Below are 12,678 nucleotides of genomic sequence, written 5' to 3'. Positions count from 1 at the left end.
CGGAGTATAGAGATATAGAGCATAGAGTATATTCCGCGAAAAATACAATGGTTTTACAGGCACCATTATCTTGCCAATTCCTACTGCTAAGCTGCATTCCGATTTCGGTTTCCGGTTTGAGGGGTAGGGGAAGGGTTTGAAAGTACAGCTGGAGTTTTGACTCTATTTCTCGAGGTAGGTGGCAATTACGATGTCACGTCTAAAGACTACCGAGTCCTACATATCGTGCGCGCCCCCTAGAAACGGGCACGTCGCCACCAGTTCGGCTACCGGCCCGAAAAAGATAACATTTGAAGGCTCCATAAGCAGTAAGTATCAGGTCGGCCGCATCGTATACCTAAACGGTAATTTACTACATTTATTAATTTTCATGGAAAATATTTATTTTTAATCATGAATGTCATAAATAACATAGTATGTAGTGTTTTCTTCAGTTTTCGCGAGCTGTAGACTCAGTGTAAACTAATTTTAAATTTTGTGTCATCATGCTGTTGAGTATTAGCACAATATTCATATATCGTAACTATACTGAGACCTTAGAACTGATATCTCAAGATGGGTGGCGCATTTACATCGTAGATGTCTATGGGCTCCAGTAACCACTTAACATCAGGTGGGCTGTGAGCTCGTCCACCTATCTAAGCAATAAAAAAAACACAAAAAAAAAAACAAAAAAAAGTATCATCAAAAAGCACTTTAGTCATCCGTGACCATGAAAATTGTAGAGCATTCGAAGCGTCGGAAATATTTTGATGACAACAAAAAAATGCAATAACTAATTGTAAAAGAAGTTTTAAATATGTATATCTAAACATGGCTACAGCATATAGACTACAACAGTCGACTAAACTTTTCAATATGTATTCGGTTCATTTAATAAATATTCATCGACATTATGTAAAGATGCTTAGAATCAATTTACATGCTCAATGATTATTGAAATTTTGTTTGTCAAATAAGTGAACAGTCATGCACGATCAACGGCTTTAAGACTTCTACAAGAAACGTAACTAAGACTAGTTTTAAGTTCCAATTATTTCTAATATTCTGCTAAATATTCATAACATATTGTATAAAGCGTTTTATTTATATACTATTTTTTATGTTATTACGGTAGGTACCACCATCTTGTTGGATTCCGGCTTGAAATTCACTGCAGCCCCTTTACTATAGTGAGTGAGAATTAAAACTCATCTCTTAAGATCAGTGGCGGCGTTACGTTATTGATGTCTATGGATTCCGGTAACCACTTAGCACAAGGTTAGTCATGAGGCTTTTACCCGACAATAAAAATAAATATAATCTATATTATTGAATGGATTTTTAAAATAGATATACTAAATATTCGTCCAAAATCCTTCAGTGCCTTAAAACAAAAGTCTACAACCAATATGTGTTTGTTACCAGTGATTACTTACGTGGTGCTTAACAAGGGATCTTTTTAGGCTAAGTATCGCGCATCGTGAGTTCGCTAGTTTTCTCCATATTCAGTTTGTGGAGACCTGGACAATGAAGAAGGCCGACAGAGACCGAATAGACGCTTTTGAAATGTGGTGCTGGAGAAGAATGCTACAGATTCCATGGACCGCCTTTCGCACCAACGTGTCTATTCTGAGAGAGCTTCATGTCAAAACCAGACTTTCCACTATATGTCTTCGTAGGGTGCTGGAATTCTTCGGACATATTGCTCATAAAGAGGGTCACAATCTTGAACAGCTGATGGTAACAGGAAAGGTAGATGGCAAACGTCCCAGAGGACGCAGTCCCACGAGATGGTCGAAACAAATACGATCTTCTCTAAACATCAACTTCCATAATACCCTTGACGGAGCTAAGGATCGCAGCAGAAGGCGGGAAATCGTACGGGAGAAACTGATGCAGCGGGGGAGTCACGACCCTCAGTAATGAGGAAACGACGCGAGGAGGAGGATCGCGCATCGAGCTATGGTGAAGGCTATGCTTGGTATTTCACTGAGGGACCGAATCAGAAATGAGGAGAAAGTTGCTCACATAGCCCGTAGGATTAGCAAGCTGAAGTGGCTGTGGGTAGGTCATATAGCGCGAAGATCGGACGGCCGATGGACCAGAAAGATCCTCGAGTAGAGACGAATCGCTGGGTAACTCTGGATGCAGGTGGCAACGAATCGGTCGTACTGGACATCAGTTGCAGAGGCCTATGTTCAGCAGTGGTTAGTGGAATTAACTCTGAAATTATTAGAAATAAAGGAGTGAAATTTTAAGCGTGCGATTGATGACGAAAAAGAGATACGAGTGAATGACCTCGCCTATTTTAAAATATAATTCAAAGTCTGAGTGTCATTAGAATAACGGCTTTCCAGCCTTTGAGACCGGAATACGTGAATGTTTCACGGAAAAAAATAGGCAGACATATACAAACACATGTATTAATATCTGGTACAGTTGTTTGATCTACAAACTGAACGACATGGATGTGCTAGATAGTCTCATGCTCACCTTGTGAGACTTCTAATCGAACCGTTCGTTTGGATATCGAGGGGACTCGTTTCTCAAGGAACCTCTCTACACTCCTCTTCAAACTAATTAAAAATAACATTTCCCCGTTGTCCTTGACCCAACCAGGCCTCTTCACTGATAACACCGCTGTTTACAACTCGAATAGTGACAAGTCCCTTATCGCGAAAAAACCCCAAATACCAGTGGTAAATCTCAAATAATGGTTCCGGAAATAGCCCATAGAAGTCAACCCAGCAATAAGGACTGCCGTACTCTTTTAAAGCAGGAACTTGATGCACATCTTCTGTATTAAGCTTAGAAAACTTCCCCCTAATCACTTATATCCTGGGCCACGAAGCCGATGACATTAATAAAATCATTTATCGCCTTTCACACTAAATTTAAAAAAAAAGAAAAAAAGGAGGTGGCTCAGCTAATGCTGTTCAAATTTGATTAATCGAACAGCGCTGATTTTCAGTCACCCCCGTTTCCCTTTGGTTCATTGCGGGCATGAAAGCTAGGTATGTGTGTACAGACTTAGTACATGGTATAAACTAATATAAAAATAAGAAAAACGAAACAAAAATCAAATTAAATGGTGAACCCAAATACAAAACATACATAAGCACATAAAGTAATAACAACCTGTGGGCTGCCTACAACGAAACATCAAAGAAAATAAAATAAAGCACGATAATACTACGAGTTTTTTTTTATTTTATTTTTTTATTGCTTTGATGGATGGACGATCTCACAGCCCACCTGATGTTAAGTGGTTACTGGAGCCCATAGACATCTACAACGTAAACGCGCTACCCACCTTGAGATATAAGTTCTGAGGTCTCAGTATAGTTACAACGGCTACCCCACCCTTCCAACCGAAACGCATTACTGCTTCACGGCGGAAATAGGCGGAGTGGTAGTACCTACCCGTGCGGACTCCCAAGAGGTCCTACCACCAATGATTACGCAAATTATAATTTATTACTGTCAAGCAGCACAACATTTACACTTGTGCAATTATTAAAAACAATTTTAATAAAAGATGATTTTGACAAGCAAGGATTATATAAATTCTGTAAATTAAAATAGTTTTTGTGAGTCCAATAGAAATGCTTTCGAATGATAAATAAAGCCATGTTTTGTTCCAATGTGACGAATAGGTGGTGGCAGATCATTCCATCAATGCGTAGCTGCGTATTTAAACGCTCCCCGAAAACCGGCTGTTCTGTATTTGGGCATCAACAATGGCTTAACAATAGCTCGTGAGCCATACCTAGGCTGAGTGCTTCTCCAATCTAACTTCTCCTACAAGTAGCTAGGTTCATGTGTCGAAATCAATCCAAACATGAAGACTGCTAAATGCAACTTTCTTCTAGCCACCATTTTCAATATATAATTATCATTTAAATACGGCGTCATGTGTCCTCTCACAGAGATGTCAATTTCATTCCACCTCATATGAAGTTTGTCCACGACCGCGCTGCCTTTACCCTCGCCAGACCCTATGATCTGCAAGCGGAGTAAAACGTCCCTTCGTAATAAAGTGATTCTTTACAAATCCCGACTACAGCCTAGGCGTGTGTGGTTTTCGGTTACGCAGCGCACACCATAGAGTCTCTTTAGAGGATTCAATAACGATTTTGCAGGATTGCTGCCGGAGCACCGGCAGTGCGTGATGAATGTGTGGATCTTCACTACGAACTGGGTCTCGCGCTCTAGAAACAATTCCGATCCTTAGCAGAGCTATATATCGGAGTAGAGGCACGATGCAATGACTTCTCTTGGCCGCTGCGAACTATTCTCTTGAATACTCCACTCATGCAGAAGCCAGTCACCGTCGATGCCCTAAGAATGTCCTAACGAATCCAAATAAATTGTCGGTGCAATAGAAACCATTAATAATAATAATAATAATAATAATTTATTTATTAACCATGATACATTTACACATAACAGTTTGCTAAAAACTCTCCACACTAGGCACTGCCTGTCTCGTGGAGAGTTTTTTTACAGGAGTATCTTAAGACTAGTAATAACGGTGCTGAATATACAAGTAAATCAAAGTAGTTAAGCGAAATATTATACATATATATATACACATACACACATATACATATATACACATACACATATATACACATACACATATATATAAAAAGAAAAGGAACAGGTGTAATGATTTTTACCACAAGTACGTGTTTAGCATTTCAGAAAGTCCTCCGAAAAAGAGTAGGACCAATTAAGCAGTTCCTCTATTAACTTTCTTTTAACTTCTTCGTAATTTAGGTTAAGAATTTTGTATTTTTTATTGAGTCTGTTATATAAGTAAGGTTTCATGTAGGAGCTAAAACGACGAGCAAAAGCCGTCCTAACTGAGGGCGTCGGGATTATAGGAGTGCGTTTTGTAGCAAGAACTTTGATGTTGGTAATTTTAGGAACTTCTCTGTGGTAATCAAGGGCTGCCCTAAGGATAAATAGTCTTCTCACGCTCAGGACCCCAAATTCTTTAAAGAGAGTGTCTGTGGGATACCTAAATTGTTTCTTTAAATTGTCATTCATTGTCGGGTTTATTCGTGTCGAGCGATACGATAGTGCTGGATGTCGAATCCCGCAGGCAGGTAACAATTTACTGATAAAATATATACTATTACTGGTGGTAGGACGTATACTGATGGTAGGGCGTGTTGTGAGGCCGTATGAGTAGGTACCGCCATTCTGGCTATTTCTGCCGTGAAGAAGTAATGCGTTTCGGTTTGAAGGGTAGGGCGGCTGCTGTTATATCATAAAATTGCAATTTAGAACTAATGTCTCAAGATGGGTGGTGGCATTTGCGTTGTAGATGCCTATGGGCTCCGGTAACCACTCAAGACCAGGTGGACCAAAAGCTCGTCCACCTATCTGAAAAATAATAAAACTTAGCACATCTTCGAGGAATAATATCGTTTAACAAAAATCAAACTCGCAAAAATTTTAATTTGTTTAATCAGTAATTAACACCAGTGTTTTAGAGCACCTTGTGAGCTCGCACGGATGAGTATCGCCACCCTGCCTATTTTTGTCGTGCGTTTCCACCTACCGTAACCACTTATCACCAGATGGGCAGTGAGCTTGTCTGCCCATCTTAGCAATAAATAAAAACTTATTTCCAATTTAATTTGCAAAAGTAAATCTAATTCTGTATTTATCAGAAATTGCAAATAGTAGTTTAATCTATTACACATTTGAATTCGAAACATTCGCTTAGAATCGAGAGCGTCCCGGTATTATGTATTTTAAAATTGAAAGTTGATATAAAAACGATCAGAAATATCTTAGAATCTCAAACAGGAATGCGTTTACAAAATATTAAACGCATCCACGATTTTTATGCTTTTTATTAAAAATGCTTTAAATACATTTAATTGCATTTAATTGCTAAATTTTGTGATTGTGAAAAAATTGTGATTACTACTACATTACATTTAAATTTAAAACAATTTCGGATAATTCCAATACTAATATTTTTAATGCTGTAATTCCCAATTGACTTCACAGATACTCGGTAATATTACACAAAACTTTAATGCGCGGGTGAGTTTTGAATAGGATACTTGATAAACATCACAGGAATGTATTGTCTTTAGTCGACATCCACCGCTAGCTATAGATAGAAATCTCGGATAACTTGCAGGTTATTGAGCGATAAAGACATTTTATATTCGTTGATCCTTATTAGCTTTCTTTTATTTCAACTTCAGATTTTCCACGATTGTTTTTGACGTAACTGTTGTAGTAAAACCTTCCGAACATGTATAGGAAGGCCAAGCAGTTTGTCACCACAATGACGTTCAGTGATTTCGGGTAATTGCAGTTCTGAGAGAACAGTCCAACGACATTCAGATACAAGACGAGGCAGAATTGAATCTGGAAAAACACAATCGATAAAATATATTTATAATAGAAATCTAAAGGTAGTAAAATTAATGATAATATGATTTTTCAATAGGGACGCTCGAACTTTGACAGCTCATAGCGGCCATCTTGGTAAAGCAATAACTTTCAAATTTGGCACGAACACATATTTAGTCATGGCATGTCACCATGAAACGCTACACGCTTGTCCTGTGGTATCATCGGCTCTTATTTTTTCGAAGATGCGCAAGGGGCCGCCCTCACTGGCGACCGATATCGGAGAATATCGGTCGCCTAGGATAGATGGTATAGATCTCACAAACATTTGGTTCCAACAGGACGGCGCCACCTGGCATACAACACGGGAAACATTAAATTTATTGAATGAAAAATTCGAAGGCGCGTGAGATCGTGTGTCTTAGCACCGTTCGACTACTTTCGGTAGGGCTGCGTGAAATATCTAGTCTATGCAGATAAACCACACTCTGTTGCCGCCCTGAAGGCCAACACAACTCGCGCTCTTCGTGAAATTGAGCCCCATTTCTGCGAAGATGTCATACAAAATTAGTCCACCAGGATACATCACCTACAGCGGAGTCGCGGCGGCCATTTGGCTGAATTCCATACATAATGTCATCGAATACACTTCACTACATAGTATAAAACAAAGTCGCTTTCTCTGTTTTTAAATGTCTATGTATGCTTAAATCTTTAAAACTACGCAACGGATTTTGATCCAGTTTTTTTTAATAGAATGAATGATTGAAGAGGATGGTTTATATGTATAATAACATCCATTAAATAGTGGAGTAATCAATAATAAATTACAGTTCCGAAACGAAGCGACGGCGGGTCGCTAGTTAACTATAAGATAAAAAATATTGTGGCAATATCACTTAAACAGATTTATTTTATTTTATTTTTAAGTTCGAGCGTTCTCAATGAAAAACCCTTTATATCCAATGTTTTCAGACCTAGTATATTTTTCTGCAAATAAGCAATACTATAAAGTAGCCTGTTGTTAAATTTCATACATTCAGCACGTAAGGACGTGCCATATTCGAGTCTAGCGCAATTAAATGAAATGTTTTTTTTTCCCCTACCTATGCTGATAGCCTTAAGAGGCTATTTTAGCTTCATCTTGACGTGTAGGTGAGCTCACAAAACTCAAGCCGGAGTGTTGCTAACACTGTCCCTAGTCAGAGCAGTATTTCGCAGAATCTACCACCGGATCGGAAACGCGACCCACTGAGAAGATCCGGCGAGAAACTTAGTTGGCTCACGCTAATAGTGACAAAGCATAATACGTACGAGCTGCATTGAGGTGAGATGCTTCTTCCACCACAAGTACTTCTGGTACTGCGGTCCCAGACCGGCTACCAAGTAATAACCATACATGATAACATGAATGAATGAGTTTACTGTTCCTTCAGGAATAGCTTGGCCTCCTGTAAAAAATTTGTATTTATTATTTAAGTTTCGCTGCATTATATAGGTACGATCAAATGGGATATGATATTTTAATATACTGCGTTACGGCAGTCCACAGGTGAATGTGGCCATCCACTTTGAGACATGAGGTCGTCTCAATTTTATTTTGTATAACAGAAAAGAATAACGAATGAGTGACTCGATTAGTTTTTGTATATACATCTTGGCTATTTCTGCCCCGAAGAAATAATTTTGAGGTCATCGTGGCATAATAGAAAAAATACCCGGTATACTGGAATCGAGTGTCATAGTTGTGCCGGTGCTTAAATCTGTCAGACAGGATTTTTCTAATTAAATACTTCACAAAAGTTAATGTATTTCAAAAGGAATGTAATGCGTAGTAAGCCCGTACGGATATTTACCACCGCCTTGCTTATTTTTGTCGCGAAGCAGCCATGCGTTTTGATTTGAAATGCGGGATTTCCGTTATACTATCTAATTGACACTTAAACCTTAACACGTTGAACGCCACATGAAAAATCGAGTAATTTCATTCAGGCCATAGAGCTCACCGATGGGCCTTATCTTACTGAGCCGTTCAGGTTATGAGGGTCACCTGTGAGCTGCGTGGGGGTTCCAACGTAAACGCTTCCTACAAGCCACAGATTGCAGTTATCAAGCAAAAAGCGTATCGAAGTGAGCCGCGTGGCCCTTTAGCCGAACCGAACACCTTGGTTTTCCAATTCAATAGAAAGATGTAGTTTTTATCAATATTCCTTCCTTGCGTCGTATTCCTCACTGCTGAGGGTCGTGACCACCCTTTTGTATCACCTTCGCACGTACGATTTTTCTCCGTCTATTCTTGTCTCTGGCGGTGCGGAGGGCGTTGTGAAATGTGAAATCTAGAGCGGTGCGGATCTGATCGGACCAACGTATTGGGCTGTGCCCCCGAGGCCTTTTCCCATCCACCTTACCGGTCACGATGAGCTTCTCGAGATTGCTACCATCCTGCTGTGCAATGTGACCGAAGTATTCAAAGACTCTGCGAATGACAGTCGCGAGGAGATTTTGAGTTCTTGCAAAATTGGTACGTTAGTCCGAAATGCTGAATACGGATTATCTTTCTCCAGCATCACATCTCAAAGGCGTCAATGCGTTTGCAGTCTGCCGATTTCAGTGACTAGGCCTCAGCGACATATGAAAATATCGAGACAACTAGAGTCCGCATTAGTTTGGTTTGGTCTTTACGGAAATGTTGCGATCTCTCCAGATTTTCCGAGCTGAGTTCCGCACTCTTGACCATACCAATTCTCTGACACACTTCGTTCTGGCACGAGCCATTGTTACTGATGTTAAGATTATCAAGATAGCCTTTTAAAATATCTTAAAAATTGAAATGTAAAAATCGCTAATTTTAATCTTCCGAGCAAATTATCGCATTTTATAAATTTTACGATGAAAATCTCAAGTTGATAAAAATTAATGATTCACTCATTGACCCGAATGGTATAGTAGGCTAGGCCCACCGCTGGGCCGAATGGCGTTAAACGTGTTAAGTTTCAAAATGGGAGGCGGCGTTCACATTGTGATGTCTATATGGCCGCTCCGGTAACCACATAACAGCAAGCGGGCCGAGAGCTTGGTCGCTTATTCTATAAAAGGTATCAACAAAAATACATATGGTGGTATGTTTTTTGGCGAGAAAGTAAACAAAAAAGAATCGAATTTAAAATATCTGGACGGGCATTTGTACAAAGAATACAACATTATCGTGTTTTGTAATGAATATCCCAATTAAGCTTATGGATCGCCTATTAACAATTTAAATGCGCACAGTAATTAACATCGACATGACCTAATAATGGAATCGGGACACCGCATTCTTTAATAAATTAATGAGATACTTAATTCTATTGTGCCAGATCACGTGGTGCTAAGAGGCTACAAGAACTCATCGAAATTATAAATGAATTCTACTACCCAGTTTGTGACATCAGTATTGAGCAGGACGGTAGTGCCTACACGTATAGGCTCACAATCGCTTAAGTCGTCGTGAGCCAAAGGCTTAGTGACTTAGCTTGTGGTTTGTGAATTGATTCAGCTTTATTGATATTAAAATCCCATAAGCAAGTATTATTTTTTCTAAGACTATATGTACCCACTGGTGATAGGGCCATTTGTGAGCCCGCACGGGTACCACACCCCTGCAATTTCATCCTTTTTTTTTTTTTTTTTTTTTATTGCCCTTGTAGGCAGACGAGCATACGGCCCACCTGATGGTGAGTGGTTACCGTCGCCCATGGACTTCAGCAATGCCAGGGGCAGAGCCAAGCCGCTGCCTACCATCCGTGAAGCAGTAATGCGTTTCGGTTTGAAGGGTGGGGCAGCAGTTGTAACTGTACTGAGATCTTAGAACTCATATCTCAAGGTGGGTGGCGGCATCTACGCTGTAGATATTTATGGGTTCCGGTAACCACTTCACATCAGATGGGCTGTGAGCTCACCCACCCATCTACGAAAAAAAAAAAAAACTATATCTACGAACGGCTTCCACTGAAGTATTTATTTTTTGTAAATCTTACAATTTGTGATCGTCTTGTGAGTACACTTGTATAAATGTTACCATATTTCATATTTCCTAGTTTCACGTTTGTCTATCAAACTAGTTCAATATAAATAAGTACCATGGCGAAAATTTATTCTAGAGTTTAATAGTAGGGTGGCAAAAACCACCCTGGATCGAACTATGTGCTTTGTGATTGTCTCTAGAGAGACCAGTGATCAATAGGGAAGATAGTCCTAGCACCAACTTTCCTCCAAAAAGCGGATTCCCGATGATTCGAATCAATTCGAGGCAATCCAAATGGAAGAAGATAGTATTTGAAAAGCTTAGCCTATTTAAGAATGAAATTATTGTATACCATATGATATAACTTTACTTAGATTAATCAGCACCCTTGAGAATATGAAACTCAAAGTGGGTTTCCCCTTGCTTTATCAAGAGATCATACGGGTCACGCGAAAACCATCTAATTTGCTTCATCTAAATTACTTACCAGCGTAATATTTAGTGCCGTACCAAGAAAGCAACGGCATTAAAGTGTGATGGTATAAATGTAGAAAGGTGACTTGATTTTGCTTTTTTCGAAGCACGAAGAACACGGTGTCCAAGAGTTCAGTGATCTTCGCTATGAAGTACAAATATACACTGGATGCCCACTGAAATTTACAAAAATGATAATTTAACTGCAACAGCTTTTTACGTAATATACATAGTAGTAGTAATATGTAAGGAGCAATGTGACTTTGGTATAATTAATGCACATATTGAGAAGGAATACAAAAATAGTGAACATTTTATAAATACGTAAATAAAATACTTTATACCGTTTCCAATGCACTAGAAAGATATCTACATATTAATACGTGAAGCAAAAACTTTGTATCCCTTTTTACGAAAATTGTGCGGACGGAGGAGTATGAAATTTTCCACACTTATAGAGAATATAGAGAAGAAGTGCACAATGCTAATATTTTTTTTTAAATAATGCATAAAAGATACATTAAATAAATAAAGAAAACATTACACTAAATACCATGTATTTGACGCACACACGCATGCATACTATTTATTGTCAAACTTTTGTTCTTGACGTCTGTTGTCAAATTGAGAATAGATTAAATATTGTTTGTTTTTGTTAATATTTTTTATAGTGTAGTCTTGGCGAAATTTGTGATTATAGAAGTATAAAATACAATCATAATAGTGTACAAACTTACAATTCCCATTAATTATAGTCGAATTTCGACTACTGCGGGACCTCTAGTATAGGTAAAAAGCACATATTCAATAAGTCAAAGATTTTATTAATTAACGGTCAAATTTCAATTGCTAGATTAAAAATAGAAGAATGGTAGAATAAAAACAAAGATCTAAATCTAATCCATAAAGGAATCCAAATTTCAAAGAGTGTCTGAATTCTAGTCGAGGATATTAAGGGTGTTTGAAATAATAAACGACGGTGACCACGTATTATCAAGAGCGCTGGGTGTCCTTCTGTGATGGAAAAAAAAAGAGTTGTGCAGATTATTCTCATTCGTTTTCTTCATTCGTTTTTGTTTTAATGTCGTCGGAGTCATGATTCAAAAGAAAGGTCGAACAAATTTTTATTTCATAAAATATCTCATTAAGTTTGTTGTAGGTTTTGAAAGTAATACATAAGTATATTTTAAGGCTCCAACAAAAAAATCTATTACAATACTCATAACAAAAATATGATCAGTGAATAATTTTATATTTCGAATTTATATATAGTAAATAATCGGCTCAGTGGTGTGGATTGGGAGAGGCCTTGTCCAGCAGTGGACGACTGCGGGCTGTTGATGATGTTGAAATAATCGGGGGCAAACCATCACATTAACACATCAACGTGCTTGGTGCGAGTTTTTTAACGTTCTCGATCGCGTAAAAGTTAACTCTAACTTGTACGAGTATGTAACTGGAAAAACGCCCTTATCGGGAAACGTAGGCAGATTCCAACCACATAGAAATTTAGCTAACTTTTACACGATCTAGAAGTTAAAAAGACTCACACTAAACACACTGGACCTAAAGTAGGATTCCTTGTAGGAATCAGAGACTGATATACAGATAAAATAAATATTTATATAAGCTTCAATAAATACGTATATGGAAATGGCACACTCAAAGAAAGAGCAAAGAAACATGCTCGTCACATCTTTTTTTTTTTTATTGCCTAGATGTGTGGATGAGCTCACAGCCCACCTGGTGTTAAGTGGTTTTTTCTTTTTTTTTATTGCTTAGATGGGTGCACGAGCTCACAGCCCACCTGGTGTTAAGTGGTGACTGGAACCCAT

At 38.5% G+C, this 12,678-nt stretch overlaps 1 protein-coding gene across 2 annotated transcripts in view; it reads right to left on the bottom strand.

The window, feature by feature from the left end:
• Window positions 1–5,443: 5,443 nt before the first annotated feature.
• LOC101735595 (elongation of very long chain fatty acids protein 7) overlaps window positions 5,444–12,678 on the bottom strand; it is a 29,940-nt gene continuing 22,705 nt past the window's right edge. For both annotated transcript variants that reach the window (XM_062675045.1, XM_004924702.5), the window contains exons 4-6: window positions 10,857–11,019; window positions 7,681–7,817; window positions 5,444–6,381 (exon numbers count right to left, since the gene is read on the bottom strand). In XM_062675045.1, the coding sequence (XP_062531029.1) occupies window positions 6,190–6,381; window positions 7,681–7,817; window positions 10,857–11,019 (492 nt within the window). In that variant the 3' untranslated portion in view covers window positions 5,444–6,189. The remainder of the gene's footprint in view (window positions 6,382–7,680; window positions 7,818–10,856; window positions 11,020–12,678) is intronic.

The sequence above is a fragment of the Bombyx mori genome, chromosome 22, assembly GCF_030269925.1.
Source record: "Bombyx mori chromosome 22, ASM3026992v2".
In the NCBI taxonomy this organism is placed as follows: Eukaryota; Metazoa; Arthropoda; class Insecta; order Lepidoptera; family Bombycidae; genus Bombyx; species Bombyx mori.
This window is presented reverse-complemented; position numbering and strand designations above follow the sequence as displayed.